We start from the raw sequence: 22,909 nt of genomic DNA, 5'->3' as shown, positions 1-22,909 counted from the left end.
TGCCGTCTACAGCTGGGTCTGCATGCTTAGTTGCTCAGTTTTCAAAATCACTTTGTCAGATCTGAAGGAGGAAAGACAGCACAGAGGCCGGGCCTTTTAGCATGCATGCTAAAGTGAATCTTACACATGGTTACAAATGATTAGCATAATAAAACATGTGCTGCTCTTCTTTATCTAGGGAACATTAACTGATCTCACTGAAGAATGATTCTAGAGCTCAATGTTTAACACAGAGGTTTCGTGGGGGTGTTTCCTTGCATGTAGTTACATTGCTCTGACTGCAAATATTCCGCCCTGCCCCCTCCGGAGGCTCTCACCCTGCTCTGACTACATCCATGGTCCCTGTCTCAAGATTATATAAAGTTTAAACAGGTTATATAAAATTCAAGCTATATGTCTTTTGGTTATTGAGTGTAATGTTATATTATTTATTAGATCTTATCCTACACATGTGGGTTTAGGCTTACATCTAAAGTTTAGGGATCTAAACTATGTAAAGTTTACATCTAAACTATTACCCATAAGTTTTGATATTCTTCATCATTCCTATGAATACAATAGGAACTTTATTCTTTCATAATATTCATTCCACAGTTTCAGATGTTTACACCTTTTCTCCTACATCTACAGACACCAGGACCTTGCAGTCCACTTTAATCTTTCATATAATAACACTAAATCTGCTCTTACTACCTTACCATTAATATAGTAATATTTTGTCAAAGATTCATCATTAACTTCTATATATGGGATATTTGTGAATGTAAATCTTCCTATTTTGCTCATAAATTCTTTCCTCCAGGGGGATACCAGAGGCGTTCTCTAATATTATAAGCAGCATAAGGAGGGCCCTGGGCAGTGGGGACGATGAATCTCTTTTTATTGCTTTGCTGTTTCATATGAGTTTCTTGGGAGAATGGGTTTTTCCATAGCCCATAACTCCTTCCCATAACTCCTTCTTTGCCAATATTCTAAAGAAATCCTGGTTAGTCATGTTTAAATTGTTACAAAAGGGAAGACAAAGTGCATCTAGTTTTAAGAGAGGCCTGGGTTGCTCTGCCTCCCTTATTTGGGGCAGTAATGCCTGGAACAGTTGGTCCCGTAACACTGCTTTCGTTTCCAGAGTTGCTGTTTTGATCAAAATTTTGGGTTATGTTATTTACTAAAGATGAATCAATCTTAGATACATAAGATTTCCCATATATGAGCCCAATCACCAACATCATAACTGCAAAAATAAGCGCGGGCATTAGCAGGGGCCACTGTGGGGTGTCCTGGCTTTCAGGATTCCTCCCCGTGCCTGGACCTTGTCAACAGCACGAGCAGCATGGCCCGCGCCGGAGGGGAATTTGCCAGCTCAAATCAGAGCTCCCAGTGGCACCTCCCTACTTACGTGAAGACTTGTGCTTAAAGCCTGAAAAACAGAATGAAATAGCTAAGTGATGAAGAGCGCGGAGACAAAATGTAGTGAGTTGAAAGTTGAACAATAAGAAGTCTTTTAAAAATACACACTCCAAGAAAGGGCAGTGTGGGCCATCTCAGGAGGTGTGCTTAAAAGCTGGGATTCTGCCTTTTAAGGCTTTAAAGAATGGGATAAAGGTAAAGGGTGAGTGGGGCGAAGGCCTGTCATGCATTCTCATGATGTCTATTTCTGGGAGAGTCACTATGTCATTATCCATAGTCAGTTCTGCAGATAATTCTGGAGGATAAACTTCTGTTCTTCTCCACGTTAGTGGCTACCCTCAAGCACTGGGAAATTACCAGTTAAGACTGCTCACCCTGCCTCAAGATAGGTTGTTCGCTGATTACTAAAGAACATGCCAGGAATCTAACTTCCCAATTCTCTTTTAAAATGGAATCTTAGCCTTAAGAGAAGTCCATCCTGTTCTTATTATGCTATTCATATCTTGGCTTTTTTTTTTTTTTTTTTAGGAAAATTAAGCATGATGCTTATTCCATGTCTCTGCCCTATTTCACCCTCATTAACTAGAGCAAGTCTCAAGGTCAGGCCAGATTCAGAGCATGTGGAATGAACTCACATTACAAAGGGCATTAACTCAGTGAATCCTCTCTGGCTCTCTGACTTTGTCTGATTGACTCCCTGAGTTCTTGGTGGGCCCCATTTTCTTTTCATCCCACTCATATCTGTCTTTCTGCCTGACAGTAATAAACAACCTATTGGATACCACCTGAAGTGATCAAAGTTAACAAAGTCAGTGTCACCAAAAAGTGGGGCAAACTGATACTGTTTATATAGAAAATGTCAAGTGTTACAAAGAATTCAACTACATTTTAAAGATCTTATTGGCTTTATTCAATGGTATGTGAATTGAGCAACATCCATCTAGCAGATAGAAAGGAGCTGTGAGGAGCTGTGCAACATGGAAGAATTTTATAGGCAGAGAGGGGAAAGAGTGGTTGTTTCAGGCAAGTTCACCTTCCTTTAGTGGACCCCGGGGCCTATCAGGCAAATTACCTCACTAGTGCTGACCAGGTAATTCCAAGCTGACTAAATAAGATTCCATTTCTGGGGGAGGCTGAAATTGCAATTAGGTAAGGTATGAAGTCTCCATTTAGTGATATGGGCTTAGCACAAGTGACTCCATTTTGAGTCTTTGTAAGTCCGGGGAAAGGAAATCCCTGAGCAAAATACCTCTAAAAACCGAAATCAAAGGGAGAAATAAAGTTTAAAATCTGTTCATTGCTTACAAACTGCAGTCCAAGGCCATCTCTCTCTCTCCTGCCCCAGCAGAAGCAAAACCACCCCTCCCCTCACCTCTCAGGCACAGATAGGCCCTCTGTTGCCCAGGTAATTACGCATTGATATGGAGATGAGCTCTCCACCCCTGAGGAATGATGCAAATGCACTAAAGCCATACTTCTCTTCACCCTTGAGCACCTGTTTATATGCATATGTACTAAAGCCAGGCGATATATTCTGGAAATATTACAGTTTTACCCACAGCCTGTTGTTTCATTTTTAACCCAAGAAATTCAAAAATATTTGCTAGAACTAGTAAGTGAATTTAGGGTGGTCAAAGGATACACTGTCAGAATATAAATATCAATTGTATTTCCATAAACAATAATGAACAATTGAAAATTGTTTTAAGAATAGTATTTATAAAGGCCTCAAAATTGTGATTTGGATTTTAGGAAAGTCATTCAGCTACTGTAGAGAAGCAGGGAGGTAAATTTAGACGGAGTTAGGGGATGAACTGTGTCCTCCCCAAATATGTTAAAGTCCTAAGGCCTAGTACCTGTCACTGTAAACTTATTTGGAAGTAGGGTCTTTGCAGATGATCAGTAAAATGAGGTTATTTGGACCCTAATTCAGTATGACTGGTGCACTAAGAAGAGGAAAATACCACGTGAGGAACAGAGACTCACAGGAAGCATGTGAACCCAGGCAGAGGTTACTATGAGGCAACTGCAAAGCAAGGCATGCCAGCCAAGGATTGATGGCCACCAGGAACGAGACGGAAAGGTTGATATTAGACTTGGGGCCTTCACAACTGTGAGACAATGGATTTGTTGTTTAAGCCTCCAGTTTTGGGCATGTTATAGCAGCCCTAGGAAACTAATACAGTATGCTATTGCCATCTACGCCTGTCGATGATGGTGCTTCAGATAGGGTGTGCACACTGGCGAAATCTGGATCTATTAGGCAGGGTCATCACAGGAGGATCAATGCGGGAGAAAGAAGTATAAGGATGCCCTCCAGGTTGGTGACTTGAGCAGCTGTAATGATAAGAGCTGCCATTTACTGGGATGGGGAAGGTGGTGGGAGCTGAGCTCAAAAGTGGGTTTGGGAGTGTTAACCTTCAAAATAAAACTCGGTTATTTTACCAGCAAAAATGGGTTTATTCGGCAAAAGCGAAGAATTGCAATTTGGAACACTCAAGCTTCTGCAAAACCATCAGTCAAGTCCAACAAAAGAGAGGAAGGTAATTTTATGGAGGCAGTTGGGAAGGGCTGTCTCAAACTAAATTCCACTGGAAAAAGCAAGAGTTCAGGGTGGTGAGGGGGTCTCACTGGCTGAGCTGCAGGGGTGGCCAGTTGCTGGAGGAGATGAGTGCCCACCTCGCCCTGCTGGGGCCGCTGACGATTCCTTCCAGTTGGGGATTCTTTTGGTGGGAGTCTGTAACCGACAGTTCTTGTGATTATGATGGAGCGGCATGGCTCCCCCTTCTAGCCTCCCAACTCTGCTTTCGGGGGCTTCCTTGTATTAACTTTCACAGGCGCTGCCCAGCTGAACAGACCCGGTTTGGAGTCTTAGGGTAGCGGGGGCGCCTGGGACCTGAATCTCCCGCCCGCAGGTTAATAGATGGCGGCTTCGCAAGCAGGCCCTCAAAGGCCTCCACCTGCTTTCTGAGGCCTAACGCCAACTGACGGGTGTCCCGAGGGCAACCTGCTTGTCGACTGGGCAGCTCCGGCCTCAATCATTCCCTATAACGCCCCTTGCCCTGACAAAGGAAGAGCAGAAACTACCCAAACCTTAGAGCATTAAGGGGCACCTTGGTTATGTAACCTGCTTTGCCCCAACACTCCCGGAACCAGAGGTGGGCCAGGCTCGGTTGGGCGCGGAGCTTGTCAATCATCTTGAGCCGCGTGGGAATGGTGGAGGCCCGTGTGGGTGGGGCGAGGCTCTGAAAGATCGCGAGTTGGAAGTTCGAACGGCAGCGCGCGGGGCGCCGGGAGCGGAAGTTGGCCGCGGGCTGTGCTTCCGGCGGCGGCGTGGGGGCAGCCGTGAGCCGGAAACCGCCGATGGCCGTGGGGGCCGGCTGCGCGGTAGCCGGGACCTGCCCGCGAGGTAAGGTCGGCGTCGGCCTTCCCGGGCATGGCCACTCTGGCCGCGGTGGCCGGCGCGGCCGTTGTCGCGCTACTCTCGGCTGCGCTCGCGCTGTACGGGCCGCCGCTGGACGCAGGTACCCTGCCGCGAGCCGCCGTCCGCGCGGAGGCGCTGCTGTGGGGCTCGTGGGCAGAGCGATTCGGCCGTGCGAGCAGAGCGCGTCCGCGTTCAGGCGGTGAAACGCCGGCACCACGGGGCAGGGGCCGGCCGCCCGCGCGAGCTCGGACCGGCCGGACGGGCGTGTGGACAGGGGTCGCCCGGGGAGGGGGCCACCCCGCCACTACATGCGACGGATTGTGTGCAGCCAGTATAGGTGCAAACAGAGCAAGGGCTTCCTAATCGGAGCCCCTGACCCCTCGTGTGTTCCTTGTTACTGCCATTCAGGTAGTGATATACCTAATTTTAGACCCCCACTAAATACCTTGTGTATTGCATTATCTCACTTCAGGCAACATGGTGGAAAGAATGCTTCTGTCTGCCCACCTTTGGTTAGCAGGTGGACAGAGGCTCAGAGGCAAGAAGGCACTTAGCCAAGACACGGTTCCCCAGCCAGTGAAGGGCTGAAATGGCAAAATATCCTTTTGCTGTAGTAGCCATTACGAAGGTTATACTGTATACGTGCTGGGCATGGCGGGGAGTAGGGAGTTTCGGTTTTTGTTTTTCAGCACAGTCCAAGTGCTTTGAGGAGCATCGAGGGGTCCCTCAGCTTCACCTCAGTTGCACCAGCAAGAAAGGTGCTTCTGGGCACAGTTCATTCAGACTCTGTTGGTAGCTGTTTGTCTTGTATTCTCACACTATGACTAGTTAGAAAGATTTCAATTTGAGTTTGTTTACAGTCTCATGATTAGACTGCTGAACTTTTACCAAAAAACCGGGTGACGCTGACTTTCCATCCTAGCTTTAGGGCATCTCAGTTATCTTTAGGATTGTTGTCAAGCAGTTTAAGTTAGTTACGGTTCGTATTTGGCACCAAGAAAGTGGTATCACAGAAAGTTGTAGGAAGCAAATAATTTTAGAAAACAGCCCAGACTTAAGAAATCTAATTCTCCAGTCAGCCTCAGCCACACTTGAAGGAAACAAAGAAACAGGTTTGACCTGTTCCTCCAGACTCAGAATTGTTATGAAGACAGAGATACTTAATAGGGTAAATTTAAAGTCAACTGTTGTCAAGGCCTTTTTATCCTTTAGAATTTATGTTCATAAAAATATTTCTGTGGTCACTCCAAACGGTGTACGTAAGTAAGCCAACTGGACCTGATTCACTGAATTACTAGGAAATATGATGGACCTTCCTTTGGCCCTTGTGCTAACAGAAGATGGTCATCTTGGGTGGATGGGACAGGTGCTCGTGAGCATTGTGGATTTTATTTTGCATTCATACAGTTCTGGTTAAAAAGTGATAATGCTGTAGTTCTCAACACTGATTTTCACCCCTCCCAAAGGGTTTTAGAGAGCAATCGAGAAGGATTTGACTTGTCTTTTGGTTGTTGGGTTGAATATTTGGCTAAAGAAAAATGATCTCTTTTGCCTTGAAATGGCAGGATTTTGGTACAGTGGCATCTTCTGGCCTGGCTTACCCATTACTGACCAGGGCATTTTCACAGGGCTTTCTCTCGGCCTCAGTTTCCTTGGATGTATAAGAAAGATAAATTGGCCAGTAATGAGAAGAGTGGACCAAGAAGCCTTTACTTCATCGGACATTTAGTGAGTGTCTCATTCTGTGACACTCGGTTCGAGGTGATTGAGGGTGGGGATGCAACGTGAAAACACGTGGGTCCTGCCCCTAAGCCACAGGTGGGGTCTGTACCTGCACACGAAGTGTAGTGAAGGGTAGGGGGTGGTCCTTAGAGATGTTTTGTGTAGGACTAGGTGCTTAGTATAAAGTGATGGTATCTGATAAACCCAAAACATTGGAAGGAACCCAGAAGAGCCATCGAGTCACTGCTAGGTTTGGATTCTACTTCTACTATTTCTGGACTTTAGAAAGCAACTGTGTTTCTCGTTCTGGGGAATCTGAAGGAGTGACCATTCTCAGGTTTCTTGTGTTGCTCAGTCATGTTGTTATGCTAGATATGTTCAGGTTTGAAACCAGTGCAGGGCAAGTGTTTTTATGACTGCATAGATGCTCCTCCGTGCCATCCTTACATCTGAGAACCTAGTTCCTTTCAGGCAGCTTGTCAGGGAGTGCTGGGAATTCGGGGTGTGGACGGGCCTTTGGAAAGTCAAGTGGGCTGGGGCAAGGAGTGTTATCCCAGTGCTCTGGCCGGGCTGTGAGTCAGGGTGGACGCAAGACTGTGGCCGTGTTGCCAGAACAGACCACAGCTCACGAGGAAAGCCTTCCGGAGCAGAGGGGTCAGCTGGTTGTAGTGATCTTTTAGCAAGCCTAGTAGTGCGTTTTCTTGGCTGTAGGTTTACAGCCATTCTGTTTTGAGTTTTAGCCATGGTTTGGAAGGTGAGAAAGTATTTGGATTGGTGATAATTAATACTCTCTTTACATCTTGCGGTCTAAGCATCTAAATATATCAGCTAAGGAGGCACTTACAGCTATTCATTAAAGTTACTTGAATCATTTTATTAAAGAAAAAGTAAAACTTTAGGAGTGTTATTAGAGATAAAGCCGATTTACTATGTGGACTGAGTCAGCTTTCAGTCTTCATTTGAACCTGTGACATGTCTAGTTTTTCTTGCTGCTGATATGATGCTTATATCTACAAAGATCTTTTAATTTTTGAGAAAAGGTTTGCTTCTGTCATTTGTTCACACATTGGGCTCTCCAGACACATTCCAGTTCTCTCACCGCTGAGCTGGTTTAAATATTAAAGTGAAATATGCAACACAGGAAGTACACAGCAAGTGTTTCAAGAAAGGCCATTTAAAACGTATACATTCAGAGACCATTCAAAATGATCGAATTATTTAAAAATCCCACTTTGAACCCATTGTAAGGTATGTCGTGTGTTTAGAATGCCACTCTAGTTACTTAATTGAGTATCAGAAATAGGATTGGAAAACTAAATTGGGAATAATGTCAATCTGTCAGCCTTGAATATGACAGTGGAAGGCAACAAATGGGAGGGTGCTTTTCCAGTTTGAGAGAAGAGGCCTGATACACTTACAGGAAGATTGAAGTGAAGTATGTATAGTTTATTGAGCAAAAATGGTTTTAAAAAAAATTTCTGAAAGTTCAAGTAGAGGAGTCAGTCTTGTCTGATACATTTCAGAAACAAGCCTGTTATATACAGCATGTGTTAGTGTTGTGATTTCTAAACATCATCTGTTAGCAGAAATAAAATAATGAAACTCCCAGATAAAAATCTATAACATTCACATTAAGTCAACTTGGGTAAGTGTTTTTGTTAATGGAGCATTTTGTTTAAGTCTCTGTTCCTTACATATACAAATGGATATTCATGTTTCTGAATGGTTTTGTTTTCTTTTGCAGTTTTAGGAAGAGCATTTTCACTGCATCAAGCACGCTCGATGAAGGATATGGGAGACACTCTTCAGCTGGTGAGAAATATCATCCCTCCTCTGTCCACCAAGAAGCACAAGGGCCAGGACGGAAGAATAGGCATCGTTGGAGGCTGCCAAGAGTGAGTCACGCGGAGCATGTCTGTATCTGAACGGTTTCTGTTACCTGGCTGTCTACCTGCTCATCAGTCGGCCAGCCGTCCCTCTGTCCGGTGTGCTTCAGTGATGAACTTCTTGACAGTGCGGGAAAAAGGCTGGACAGCCCTGATCGAGCAGCTCAGTGGTGTGTGTCGGTGTTAAGATTTTGCCTGTAGTGTGGGGAGACTCTATTTTTCTTATTTTATACTTCTTTGTATTGACCAGACTTCCTGCCATAAGCATGTAATTATAATCAGGTCAGGGTAAAAACACTCGGCATCTGCTTGGTTTACTTTGTTAATTTAAAAGATTTTACTGGAAGTCACTTAAAAAATTTGACAGATCCTAGCTTCTTTCAAGGCCTGTTTTCCCTTCTGGTTTTACGTATTTTACTGCTGTGTTGTTTGGCACATAGACATTCATAATTGGTTCCTGTTGGTGAATGAGGCTGTCTTTGGCTTGAATGTGTCCTCGATTACCATCCGAGTCTCTGCTTGCTTTGTGCATCCGTGTGCTGCCTCTTTCCCTGGCCCTGTATTTTCAGCGGTTTATCATGTAGTTCGGCATATTTATTGTGATAGTGTGGAGCTAGATGTTGTTTCTTAACCTGATACAAGAGTGCCTACTCTTTTTAAAAGGGAAATAAGCCTATTAACATTTAGAATCTGCCTGATGTACTTTCTAAGATTCAGTATGTTTGCTCTTTATTTTTCTCTGTGTTTCCATTTTTCCTTCCCTTTTCTGGGTACTTTCTATTAATTAATTTGGAGATTGTATTATACTTTCAAATTTAGCTAGTGGTCACTCTACCCTGATGAATTCAAAATGCCCCTTAGGGCCCCTTAGAGTGTCAGTGCCTGTGTGCCGCAAAGGTGGCAGACCGCCTCTCGCCCCTGCCTTGCCCGGTTTGGTGTCCTGCTTCCATGGTTAACAGTCGGTCTAAGAGTCCCTAGCAAACCCGACTGCTGCACGTGCCTGTGCTCTGCCGGGTCACTGCTGCTGTCTGGCCTGGCTGAGGGGTCTGCAGTCTGGATAGGAGCTTTCGGCCTCTTCCGGAATCTTCTTTGGGCAGAGGGCGCAGGTGGCCCACTGTGGGCCTGCACGTTCCCTGTGCCCTCCCGTGGCAGGTGGGGCAGGTGGACTGAGCTGTGCCTGGGCCAAGTCTGGGACCCGCAGGGAGCAGTAGTTCCTTTAGGTGACCTCTTGTTTCTGTTTGCACCTGGAATGTCTCATGAAGTTCAGTTTTGTTTATAAGTCATTTGTTCTTGCTTGGATGTTTGTAAAATTTGCTTATCTTTTAGAATTCTGCAGCCTCTCTAGGATGTGTCTGGGCTGTGCCTTACTCTCACGGATCGTACACAGAGTCGGTGAGCCTGCCTGTCTGTAGACACAGTTCCTTTGGGTGAGGCAAACCTCCTGCTCATTTCTCACTTCTCATCTTGTCTTTCCTCCTCCTGCTGCGTGTTGGACTCCTGGATCATCAGCTCAGTCACAGAGAGCTGCCTTTCTGCCTTTGGGTCCCTGGTCAAGGGACAGCCCTCCCCGCAACCCTGGGGATGGAAGCCGCACATGTGGCCCTTGCCAGGCGCTGTGGGGCAGAAGGAGCTGGGGCTCTGGCCCTTCAGCCCTCCAGAGAGTTGACGGATCCAGGGGTTCATCTCTGAGATCTCCTTCATTTCCTGCCTTGTATTTTGGGAAGTCTGCGTGGGAAGGATTGGCCATCAGGTCTTATGTTCAGACAAGTCTATGATAGTGTAGCATTCTAGGGCACAATTGTCTAACTTAAAATGTGTCACTTAGCTTTAGGGACTAACCTTTATAGTAGGAACATATTCTGGTTATAAAAATATTATCTGCTTGTCATAAACATGCACGCACTACAGAAATGCATGAAGTGAAAGCCCCACAATGCAGTAGGGACATCGCAGCCTTCCAGACTTTTCTGTGCATGTAACTTTTTTTCAAAGCTGTGACTTGTCATACTATTGTGTGCCAGTCTCAGCCTCTCAGTGACCAGTGTTGTGGCTCTTATGACTCTTAGACGATTGCAAGACACTCTTCAGCAACAACCATCAGGGTACTTTGAGAAAATAAAGGTTTATTACTTACAGTACCTGGAAATTACAAAGCACACCTGAGGCCGCACAGTGAGGTCCCAGGCAGAGAGGGAGACATCACGGGTGGGGGTTCTGCTTTTACTGAGGCTGATGAGGGTGGGGGCCTAGGGTTTCTCGGCTCACTCTTTATTGGGGAATGTAAAACATAAGAGCAGGAATTTAAAGTGTGGGAGTAGAAAAGACATGTGGCTCAAAAGATCCGTTAGGAGAGTCAACCGAGACCTCGAGAGCCACGGGGCCTCAGGGGAAAGGGGCCCGGCCCTTCACCTGATCATGTGTCTGGCGGTGTGTTCATCCGGGTAGGACCGCTGTCTGAGCCTTGGCAGTCAAAGCTTGACTTGGGCACTTAAATTGCAAAAAGGAGAAAAACTGTTAGGTTTCACATTGTAACTGTGTATATGTACTGTTTGGTGATCTGAGCTTTTCACTTAATGCTATATCACAGATACTGATTCACATAGACCAATTCTTTGTACGTGGATGTATGATACTCATTGTAAAGGTGGGCCATAATTTATTGAGCCAATTCCCTATCGTAGGCAGTTGGTCACCCCTCTTCTTTTTCTAAGTAACCATAACGGCTGTATCTCTGCTCATTTCTCTCTTTGTGCACCCATCTGATTATTTCTAGGGGATCAATTCCTGGAAGGATTTTTCCTGGAGCAGAGTACATAGGCGTCTTACATGTTTTGATCGTTGCTAAGGGTTCCCCCACCAGACCACCCTCGTGTGCACTGCCACCAGCAGGCACTGCGCCCCATGGGCAGCCTTTGCTTGCCAAGCAGCAAGCAGGCAAGCCATTTGTCTTTGTTTTAATGCATTTCCTTTGTCAGTGAGGCTTGTGTTCACTGTTGCAGGAGAATGTCACGTATTCTGTCCTTTGGCATTTCCGGCCCTTTGGTGGCCCCGCTGTGGGGAGAGTCACACTGCAGAGGGCGCTCACGTGCTTTGGCCAGTTTGTTCCTCCTGGCTCGGGGTTGCTGCCCTGCCTGGGGTCGGTGGGTACAAGACGGCCCCTCATCTAGTGACCAGTTCAACGATTTTCCTTTCTGTGCCTGCGGCAATGTTAGAAATAGAGTCAGAGGCATTCTGGAGCAAGTGGGCGGAAGCCAGAGGGCAGTGTGGGAGGCTCTTCTCATCTGTCCCAGGTGGCCGCAGATCCAGGCTGACATGCCTGGGCGGACTCGTGCTGTCCCGAGCCTTCCGTTTGAGCGTGGCAGTGTGGAGAGACTGCCGGCTCTGGCCCCATCCACAGGTCACTCGCTGCCTGGAGGCGCTGGGCCCGTGCTGTGCGACTTAGCCATCAGCCCGAGGCGCTTGCCTTATTCTTAGAGGTTCTGACTGTAAGTATCTTTTTTAGGTACACTGGAGCCCCTTATTTTGCAGCAATCTCAGCTCTCAGAGTGGTATGTTTACTCACAGCTTCTTTATGGGGATTTTTCAAGTAAAGAGTGGGATTTGTTAAATATGATTGAGAGAAAATGTTTTCTGGTAGAAATCTAACATCCTAGGGTACTTGTGGGTAAGATAATTACCTTTAAGTGGATCCTGACCTCCTGTGCAATGACAGAATAACTGGAACCGAAGCTATTTTTCTAAAACTGAAGTTGCCTCAGAATCATACTTGACCAGAGTGATCCGGGGAGAACTTTTCAGTCCCCGAGTAAACAGCGGCCCCTCCCTCAGCCTTCCCAGTTACTGTGCCTTTTGACGGAGTCCTGATGCCCTGCTCGCCCGGTTAACACGAAATGTGAGGGCTCCTGCAGACCCGGGTGAACAGCCTGAGCTGCCCTGGGTCGGCCTGCCTCTCAGGCGGCGGCAGAGGCCTGCCTTTCCTTCCTGGCCTTCACTTGGGGTCCATTCCCTCCCCAGCCTCTCACCGCCCAGCCGTTCTGGTTGGACGGATGATTGTCTTTCATGGGCCCTGCTGAGGCATTTGAATGGTGGAGCGCCATGTGTCCTGAGCGAGGGCCCCGTGCTGCAGCCGTCTCACATGTCTGCTGAGAGGTACCCCGCTGAGTCGGCCCCTGTGCTTGTTCCAGGGTGCGGATTTATCCCATGTGTTCTGTACCCGCGAGGCTGCACCCGTGATCAAGTCGTACAGCCCGGAGCTGATCGTTCACCCAGTCCTGTGAGTGGGGTTCACCCAGTCCTGTGCGTGGGGGGCAGGGCTCCACACAGCAGCACTACCCCATCTGTGGCACTGTCACGGGCTCAGGTCCTCTGTGGGTTGCACTGGGCTGGGAGCTGGCAGGGCGGCGCTGTAGAAGCAAGAAGACTAATGAACCCCGTCTGTGGTAAGCAGACCGACAGCTCTGCAGGCAGCATGGGACAAGATCTGGGCCACCGGCACGACTGCCCCAGGCTGCCCTGCGGCCTGTCTGACTGGCAGGAGGACCCTGGGGCAGGTCTGGGGCCTGGGGCAGGAATAGCCCCTGTAATGCAGCAACCAGGCTGTCCACTCCTGTGGCAGACCCTGCCCTGGGTTCCACGGGGCCGCATGCTGAATGGACTGAAACCCTGCTGCATAGCGTTCTCGCCAGGGCAGCCCCGTGGCCCACAACTGTCTACAGTGACGAAGCGTTTTCTCTCGTGCTGTTCAGGACTGGCCGCTGAGCACACGAGCCTCCTGAGCCTTTGAGATGTGGCCTGTTGCACTCCAGAGCGGAGTTTTTGCTTTCTTGTATTTAAATAGGCACATGTGGCTGGTGTACCATGAGGGGCACATAGCTGTGGAGACAGACGATGTGTCAGAGGGTGGTAAGGCCCACAGGGACAACGGGAGCAGGGAAGGGGGCGGGATGCAGACTGTGCATGTGGCGCGTGTGTGCAGTTTTGCCAGTGGGACCGTGGCAGAGGAGCTGGCACGAGACCTTAGGCTGTGGGGGGGCACCTGGCGGCACAGGGTGGGGCAAGTGAGCAGAGGTTGGGGCCAAGCCTCGCGGGTGGTGGGTGTCGCTGTCAGGGTCTTGACTCACACGTGGGTGACCAGGGAGGACGGGACCAACTCATGCTTCAGAGCGCCTCTGGCTGCTGCGTCGAGAATACACTCCTGGGGCCCAGGGAGGGATGGGTTCCCCTGGGAGGTGGTTGTAAGGGTCCTGGTGGCGAACGTGATGGGGAGAAACGGGAGAGGGGGTCAGATTCCAGCTGCGTTTGGAAAGGACAGCCCCAGGGTCTGCTGACAGTGGTGACATGTATGGGTACAAGGAAAAGGCAGGAGTCGTGAAGGGCACCCAGGGTTTGCTCCAGCACATGGTCCGTTACCAGGGGGGGAAGCGGAGGAGCAGGGGCCGGGTTTGGGGTGTGTCTTTAGTTGCCTGTTGGACGTCCAGCAGGACACTGCTGGCGGCCACGGGTGGGGGTCGGGGGTGAGGGAAGCTGTACATCCTGGAGTTGTTACTGTGTGGACAGTGTTTAAAGCCAGGAGACAAGGAGGAGGTCCCCCAGGAGTGCATGCAGGCAGGGAAGGCCTGGCATGCAGGCCGTGGGAGCAGGTGGCGGGAGAGGCCAGGAGGGTGCCCTGGACCAAGTGAAGAACAGTTTGCAGCCTGTTCCAGAAGGGCCTATGTCCCTGCAGTCTGCAGACATGGAATGGGGACTAGGAATGGGTGGGTGCTTGGGTCTCAGCATGGGGTGTGGTGACCTCAAAAAGGGTGCCTGAGGGGGGCTTGGGGCAGAGCCTTGGCAGGTGTGTTCTGGGAGCCTAAGGGGCCACATGGTGAGCAGCAATGTGTGAGAAATGACCTGGTCCTGTGGAGCCGTCAGGACTTGTGAACAAGGCCCTTGTGTTGTGAAGGGGTCCCCGTGGGGGGGGAGGCGGGGGCGTCTGCAAGTGTATAAAGTACTCCTGTGGGATGGAAACAGAGTGGCTTATTGTAGAGGGCAAAGATAATTTTGAAATTAGTCACGATGTCATGTTCTCACTTAGTTTAGATATTGAAAGCTAGACACCTGCCCTGGGGCCTTAGAAGATGAGGCCGCTGCAGAGAATGCAGGGTGGGGTCCTGGGGCTGGAGCTCGAAGGGAACATTGCAGGAAGCCCTGGAGAAATTCAGAAAAAGCTGTAGTTTCACTACTGCACTTACCAAGTAAGTGGAAGTTTTAAGTAACTGTTCTGCCCTTCTGTCCTTATTTAGGGACAGCCCTGACGCCGTTCATGACGTGGAGAAGTGGTTGCCCCGCCTGCATGCGCTGGTCGTGGGACCTGGCCTAGGTAGAGACGGCGCTCTTCTTGATAACGTCAAGGTAATATTTGGAATTACTAAGTGCACCTCTTCTGGGACTCGACTCTTAGATCTTGTGACATCGGAAGTATTTTTCTTGGATTTTTTTGTTTAGTGTTCTCTGTGAAATGGAATAATAAAGATGGATAAACTTAACTGGGGACAGAGGAGGAACTAGGCATGAAGATAGCATTAATGAGCCTAGGAACAAAACAAAACCAGACAGAACATGTCTCTCTTGGGGCACTGGCTGTCTCATCCTGTGGCAGGAGGCGGGGGTCACTGTGGGGTCATCAATCTTTCTTAGGTGTCACCCTGACTTTCAGGTACTTTACTCCCAACATAGCAGGAAATCCCTGTGTCCGGGCTGAGCAGTGTTAGCACTGCGCCAGGGTTGGGGTCAGGCTTGAGTTCACCTCCCAGTGTGCCCTTCCTGCTAGGGGCCATGGCAGCTTAGCCTCCTGGGCCCCCCGCCTTCCCCATGAAGGGGGCGCCTGTGTCCCCGGGGCTGCCAGGGGCCACACACTCTGCACGGTGCTGTTAGGCCCAGTACACAAGATGGGCAGGGAGAGCTGACATCATCATCACAGAGGGAGAGGACGTATCTGAGAGCAGTTCTAGCAACTTTGTTTTCATTGTAAGTTGTACATTTAGATTAAAAACCCGAAAGGTATTCTCTCACGTGTAGCTTTGTGTTGTCGGCCAGGTTCTCTTGAAAGCTCTGCTTGACTGTTTCTTAACCCGCTACCTCTCCAGCCTTCTTGAGGTTTTCACTGGGTCTGGAAAACCCTGGGCCTGAACTCCTTGGCCTGCTGGTTTGCAGTTTTGACCTCTGTTCTGTTCCCCACCATCCTACTCGGATAAACGGGCTTGTGGCGATGCGGGACGGGCAGGAGGCCAGAGTGCGTCCACACACACAGATGTTCATGTACATTGTCACTGGTCATTTATGCTGTTCTTTATTACCAAAAATTCATCTTATGCCTGCGTTATCGAGAGATGAAAATAATCTGTTATCTTTAAGGAGTTGAAATAGAATAACCACCACCCCGGAGCAGTGAAAATGAAAAGGTCCTGTGACGTGCTGGCCCCACATGCTGCCCCTTTCTGAGGGCTGGTGGGAGCACATGTATCCTCCGGAACCATGGGGCTGAGTGTGCCGCAGACACGCCACGGGCCGCACTGCCGTGTGGAGTCAGCACGTCCAGCTCGGAGGCAGAGAGGAGCACCAGGGGCCGTGGGGCCAGCGTTCAGGGAAGTCAGGATGTGGGGCAGGGGCTACATACAGGCTTCCAGGTCTCAGGACGGCTGTGCTCGGAGGGGCAGTGGGTGGCGCGGTGGCCGGTCAGTGGTGCTGTGTCATCCACCTGACACTGGCCGCAAGCGGGCAGCTCTTGGGTTCTCGGCTGTGTGAGGTGATGCATAGGCTCAGCAGTTTGAGCGTGGTGGTGATTCACGTCGTGCACATAGGTCAGGACACAAGCTACACACCTAAGTGCACACAATTTTTATTTGTCAACTGTGCCTCAGTAAAACGGGGAAATTTAAACACCCTGAGTTGTGCCTGGGTGTTCATTCAGGGAACTGGGGATGCCTGCACGTCTCCCCTCTGTTTGGAAGATGGAAATTGCTGAAACAAGGAAAGGAGTCCAGTGTGTAGCACCGGAAGCCAGCCGCGTCAGGGGTGCTGGGAGCTGAGAGTTCTGAGACTCCCTCGGCTCTGGAACGAGCTGGACAGTGGCCACCAGGGGCTCGGTGCTACTCACTCCTGGACTACGAGCTGGGAGCTGGGAGGCAGGATTGCTGAGTGACCAGTGGTCATGCTGGGGTGGGGCCATCTGAGAGTGGGCACGCGGCCTGCCAGGACAGGAACTCTGATGGCACGCTGCACGGCAGAGGCCTTGGGGTGCTCTTGGTCCACAGCCACCAGGGGCTAGTGGGGGGCTGGTGGCACCACCCCATCTTTAAAAGCAGTCATACCCTAGGAGTGAGTGCTAGGCCCTTGGGTTCCTCTGAGGGGGAGACCTGGCACTGGGATGCCCATGTATAAATCGTGCTCTGCTGTGCCCTGTGTCCCAAGTAGGGGCTCTCCGCGGGGGCTGAGCCCCAGGGGTGGGATACGGCTGCTGGGCCTCTGCTGGATGGCTCGTCCTCCGGGAGGCACATGAGGGCCCCTGCCGGCAAGCACCAGGGTGTCAGGTCCCTTCGTGGGCCTCATGACGGGGTGTGTGACCTTCTGTGATCTGCCAGTTACGCTCTGGCCCCGTTTGGTCATGACTGAGTGAGCTCATGCCACAGTCCTGTCTGCCTTTTATCCTCATCCTTTAGTGCCCTGCTGCCCTCGGTTCCCAAGTCGTGGCGGCCTTTCTTACAGGTCTCCTTATACTTTCTGTTGGCGTCCGTCTGTTTGACTTCGGTGTGACCTCACAATCCAGAGGTGCTTCCCTGGCCGGCAGGTCGGGCTGTAGGCTGACCGCCATCTGCTGGTGGGACCGCACTGTGGAGGTGGAGATGCCACATGATACAGTCTGAACCTCACATTCCCCCAAATTCCCGTTGGAGTGCTGGCCCCCAAGGTGATGGCTTTGGGAGGTGCTGAAGTCGTGAGGGTGGAGCCCTCCTAAAGGGATTCCTGCCCTTACAAACAAGACCCCAGAGAGGCCCCTCGGTCTTTGCACCGTGTAAGGACACAGCAAGGTCTGCGACCAGGCAGAAGCCCCACCTGCACGGCGATCCTGCCTCCAGAACTTTGAGCACTAATTCCCAGCTGTTTGTGAGAGCGGCCTGAATGGCTTGGGACGCATGGTCTGACCATGATCTACTTCAGGGAGCCGTTTGTTAGTGTGTTTTCTGAACAAAACATGGAAAGTTTCCCTCGTGCCTACAGCCTGGGGCTTAGCTGCTCGTGCCTCCTGATGTGAGGCTCCTGCCCGGCCCCTCCCGCCATCCCGACGGTCCTGTCCTGGCTTGGCCTCCTGTGCTGCTCCACCTGAGCTGTGTCAGGAGTTGTTCAACTCTAGGCGGGCACTTCACTCTTAACCACGGTCTTCCCTGGTATTTGTGAGCATTTCCGCATAGATGATTCATTCCTTAATGAAGGATTTAATGCACAGAGAAAATTTAAGATCAAGAATTAAGAATGAAGAACTTGTTTTGGAAACAGTTTAAACAAATGGGAAATGTACTCGGATTTTATCAGAATTGCTCATACGCATTCTTCTCCTGTGGGACAAAATGTGTGCTAGGGCCATGAGCACTGGCCTGGAGCAGTGGCTAGTGAGGGGACCCGAGACAGGCTGTGCCACTCCCCTGGCCCTGGCCTCGTCTGTGTTCTCAGTCTCACAGTCCACTGCGGGGTCACTGTGCCGAGGAGAACCCGAGACACTTGCTCACGCTGCGCGTTCTGTATGCTGGGCACTTGTCCAAGCGCCCACTTGGTTCCCACTGCAGCCCTCTCAGTAGGGACTGGTGTTACTTCCATTTTCCAAATGAAGGAGCTCACACAGACGGATGCTGTCCCTGCAGACACTAGATGCCTGCAGCCCCCCAGGTAGGACACCAAGTGCTAGCATTGGTCCTCTCGGTACTTGCGCACTGAGAAACGAATGAGATTGTGCACGTCAGAGCATCTACTGCAGCCAAGTTAACAGTGTACTTATTTTAATTCTGCTGCCATGTGCTGTGTGTGTGGGGACACACCCCATACTGGCAAGAGTATATGAGTGGGTTTGCCTGGTGTTTGTCCCCTTACTCTTGTGAGGCTCTGAACCTTGGGAATTTCCCAAGTGATTGGAATGTCTTATTTGTGGCAGGCCTCTAGGACCACATCTGAGTTTATGCTAAAGAGTTGACTCGGGGTGGGGCCATCCACCCCAAGGGACATGAGGTCAGAGTGTTGCCGCCACCATGTTCAGAGGGAGGGGGCTGCAGATTGAGTCCAATCTTGTGGCCACTGATTCAGTTACTGGAACACAGAACCCAGTGAGGTCGAGGGAGCTTCCTGGTTGGTGGCACATGGATGTGCCTTAGGGGGACGTGTCCTGACTCTTAGGAGGAACCTGGGTAGCTCCCCAGGGGTCCTCCTCAGACCTCACCCCTTTGTGTCTATTTGGCTGTTTCTGATTTGTGTCCTTTATGAATTGTAATCACGGGTATTCCCTGTGTTCCATGAGTCCTAGAAAATCATCAGACCTGAGGGGGTGGTGGGAACCCTCACATTTGTATCCGGTTGGTCAGAAGCGCAGGTGGCCTGAGAACCCTGACCTTGCAGTTGTGTGAAGGGAGGTTAGTCGCGTGGGGTCTCCCTTTGAAAGCCAACTGTCTCCAGGTGGTCAGCGGGCCTGTCCTGGACCTTTCACAGTATGGGTCCCATGGCACTCTGGGACTGGCTGTGCTCACTCAGCAGGAATTTAAGGCCATGTGTGTCGTAGTGTGTCAGCTCTCCTCCCTGTGTGATGTGCCCCTGTGAGGGTGGCTGCATTTTGTTTCTCTAGGCTGTCAGCTGGTAGGCAGTGGGGGTGTTTCCATAATGGGGGGCCATTATGAGTAGCACTGCTGTGAACATTTTTTACAAGATTTTGTGATGACTCACATTTTGAGGAATCCCCAGTATTTTCTGTAGCAGGAGCACCATCTTATATTCCCATCAGCAGTGGGCAGACATCCTAATTTCCCCACGTCCTCCTACACCTCTCCTGTCTGTCTGTCTGTCTAATCATAGCCGTCCCCATAGCTGAGAAGTGGTACCTCATGGTGAGTGTGTTTTCCCATGTGATTTGGATTATCCTTGATGGCTAATGATGTTGGGCATTTCTTCATGTGCTTATTGCCATTTGTGGATCTTCTTTGAAGAAGTGTCTGTTCATATTCTTTCCTCATTTAAAGCATATCTTGTCACTGAGCTTTAGAATCTTTATATATATACTCTAATACTAAAGTTCCTTATCAGAGATGGAAATTGCAAATATTTTCCCTCCTGTGGGTTGTCTTTTCATTTCCTTGCTAGGATTGTTTGCAGCACAGATTTTTCACTTTGATGAAGTCCAAGTTAATCTGTCTGTCTTTTGTCTCTCATACTTATGGTGTCTTACCTGAGAGGGTTTTGCCTGGCTAAGGTTTGCTCCTGTATTATCTTCTAAGAGCATTATTGTTTCAGCTTTTCTGTTTAGATCTGTGGTCCATTTTAATTTCTATGTATGATGGAAGGAAGGGTCCAGCTTCATTTTTTTGCAAGTGGATATCCAGTTGTTCCTCCAGTGAATTGTCTGGGCATCCTTGGGTAAAGTCAGTTGTGGGCCCTCATTCTGTTCCCGTTGGTCTGCACGGGTATCTATGTTAGGACCACACTGTCTTGATGCTCTAACTGCAGTGTTTGGAAATCTGAAGGTGTGAGCCCTCCAAGTTTGTACTTTTCAGGATTGTTTGGGCTATTCTGGTCCCTGTGCATTTCCACGGTAGTTTGAGGATCAGCCTGTCAGTTCGCAGCGGAGGCGACTGGGACCTGGGTGGGGCCCCGAGGACTGCTGCTGCCTCCACAAATACATTATTAAGTCTTGGAGTTCATAAGCTGGTTTTGAGCCTGTTTTCTGGATTTCGAGAGCATAGGCTCCCGACTCCCCCCCTCATGCTGTGCGTGCTCTTCCGCCTGTTAGTCACGGTGTGTCCTGGCGGAATACCAGATGTCCTCATCATGTTACCTGTGCAGCATAATATGCAATGATGTCTTCAGCCAGTTCCGCTGGTGCTTTACAGCTTTCTCCTACTATATTGGTGATTTCTTGAGCATTTCTGGGTATGTGTCCAGTTCTGGGTGTTTTTCTTAGAATACATTTCTACTAGTTCTGTTGCTGAGTCAGAACGCTGGGAGGGCTTGCCGTCCCCCCGGCAGGCTGCTGTCGCCCGGGCCACTGGCCGCTCACCTCTGCCTGGCCTCTTGCACAGGAATGCTCCTTCTTACTGGGGGCGCCGTGCTGCTCCCCCACCGCCACCCAGCCCTTCTGATCTGTGTGTGGCCTGCTCACCCCTCTGCCATTCTTTGGGCTAGACGGCTCATGAGACGGAGGGTGAAGCTGCAGCTTCGGGGAGGAGTGGCAGAGACGCAGTCAGCCAGGGCCGCTGGGAGCTGCTGCCTGTGCGGCACGTGCTTGGGGCTGCTGGCCGCTGACGTGTGCCGTCCTTGCATGTCCAGTGAGCTCTGGGGTTTCAGTGCACAGTGCACTTCGTACAGACCCTCTGCATCATGGAAGCGAAATCAGTCCTTAGTTGGTGACTGACGGGTGAGTCTGTGCTGTGCGCCTCATCGTGTCAGGGGACGCGAGCGTTCCAAGATGCTGCATCATTCAAATACTACCCAGTCGTGTGGACTTGCCTTCCCCAGGGTTTGCATACTTGCTTTAGGCTACTGGTCTCTTTAATAACTTTGTAGGAAAAGCACAAAGCAATGGAGATGTCGGTGTTGTGACCAAACATGAAACCAGAGATTGGATTATCTGAATTCGCAAAAGCCAAATCAGTTTTAGCAGTGAAGCCAAACTCAAGGCAAACAGAGCATTTTCATTGTAAAAGGAGACGAGTTTCCACGAGGCTCCTGTGCCCTGACCCTCCTCTGAGGGGCTTTTGGACCTGCTCCCAGTGACTGGGCCAGTGACAGCAGAGTACCACTGAGTCCAGGGGGCAAGGCAGCTCCTGCCTCCTGGGATTTAAAAGTGTCATTTTTCAGAACTTTTATTAAGTATGTGTGGATTTACCTTTCAGTGTTTTAAATTATTTCTGCTTACCATGTGTTTTGTTTTACTATTCTTTTCTTTTAATGTTTCCATTTGCTGATAACCTGGTGGTTACTGCATGGTTTTCTCTAACTGTGACAGGAAATGGGCTTTTTGCTCAGAGAAGCTTTCTTGTCTTGCAGGGCATTTTAGAAGCATCAAAGGCCAGGGACATCCCCATTGTCATCGACGCAGTGAGTGTGGCCTCTCCTCTCCTGCCCCCTGCTCACTGCGAGGCCCCTAAGCCCACGCAGTGACTGCATCCTTGTCTGTGCAGGATGGGCTGTGGCTGATTGCTCAGCAGCCGGCACTCATCCAAGGTTACCAGAAGGCCATTCTCACTCCCAACCACGCCGAGTTCAGCAGACTCTCTGACGCAGTGGTGAGTTCGTTGGGCACCCAAAAGACAGGGTGCAAGCCCTCCTCACCTGAGGGTAGGGACACGCTCCGTGGTTCTGCCCCCACCTGTCCCTGGTGCATCTGCACAGACAGACTTGATGCTTTCACATGTTTTTTCTTGGTGGTACCTGTAATGATGGGGCATCTCCCAGTTAGTGCATCTTTAATTGGGTTAAAGGTGGGGTAGTGGTCCAGTGTCAGCCAGCCTGTCCCACTGTGTGCTCCAGGCAGATCACTGCATCCCTGTCTTGCGTTGTCATGTCTGTAAAATAACTAATGTGGCATCTGCCTCCCAGGCTCTGTGAGGATGAAATCAAGTAATGTGTAAATCCACGAGTCCTTACAGGTCAAGTACCCATAAACCTTAGCTCATCATTGTTCTGAGTTGTGTCATCTCAGCAACTCTGGGAGGTGTTCCTTCCCTCTGGTCTGACGTGGTGGCACCAGTGCCGCCTGGTGAACTTGCTGCCTGGGTCTCCTGGGCCTCCTCCAGGATGGACGGACCATGCACCTTTGCATAGGCCAGAGCTCAGCTGTAGCGAGTGCCCAGGGGATTCCCTTAGACAGCAGTCTGAGGATCAGAGCAGATGGAGCAGGGGGTTGGCTGTGTCCTCCTCTGTAGGCCCCTCTCACCTGCTAATGATTCTGCTTGTGGCGCCCCATGTTGCAGCTTGGAGATGCCATGGACAGCAGCAGCGATCACCCCCGAGCTGAGCTGAGCCTCAGCCAGGCCCTGGGCAATGTGACCGTGGTACACAAGGGGGAACGGGACGTGATCTCCGATGGCAAACAGGGTGAGCCCGTGGCTGCTGTTGTATGTCAGCCAGGTGGCCGTGCAGGCTCAGCTGCAGGACGCCCCCCCCACTCACACCTGGCGTGGATGTTCACTTGGGGCACACCTGTCTGCACACACCCCATGGTTTCCTGATGAGAGGGCCATGC

The 22,909-nt window shown here is 50.1% G+C and overlaps 1 protein-coding gene across 8 annotated transcripts in view; it reads left to right on the top strand.

Annotated features, from left to right (window-relative positions):
- Nucleotides 1-22,909, top strand: part of NAXD (NAD(P)HX dehydratase) — a 49,874-nt gene that overhangs the window by 2,033 nt on the left and 24,932 nt on the right. Inside the window, exons 1-8 of one of the 8 annotated variants that reach the window (XM_073212358.1) lie at nt 4,660-4,813; nt 8,295-8,445; nt 11,939-11,984; nt 12,621-12,709; nt 14,718-14,826; nt 21,712-21,762; nt 21,846-21,950; nt 22,638-22,761. In XM_073212358.1, the coding sequence (XP_073068459.1) occupies nt 4,768-4,813; nt 8,295-8,445; nt 11,939-11,984; nt 12,621-12,709; nt 14,718-14,826; nt 21,712-21,762; nt 21,846-21,950; nt 22,638-22,761 (721 nt within the window). In that variant the 5' untranslated portion in view covers nt 4,660-4,767. Of the gene's footprint in view, nt 1-4,659; nt 4,929-5,092; nt 5,237-8,294; nt 8,446-11,938; nt 11,985-12,620; nt 12,710-14,717; nt 14,827-21,711; nt 21,763-21,845; nt 21,951-22,637; nt 22,762-22,909 lie in introns of those variants that run through there. The other 7 variants (XM_037024819.2, XM_073212357.1, XM_037024818.2 and 4 more) reach the window with 7 other exon arrangements.

The sequence above is a fragment of the Manis javanica genome, chromosome 9 (assembly GCF_040802235.1).
Source record: "Manis javanica isolate MJ-LG chromosome 9, MJ_LKY, whole genome shotgun sequence".
Classification (NCBI taxonomy): domain Eukaryota; kingdom Metazoa; phylum Chordata; class Mammalia; order Pholidota; family Manidae; genus Manis; species Manis javanica.
Note: the sequence above shows the minus strand (reverse complement) of the source record. Positions and strands in the feature narration are given on the sequence as shown.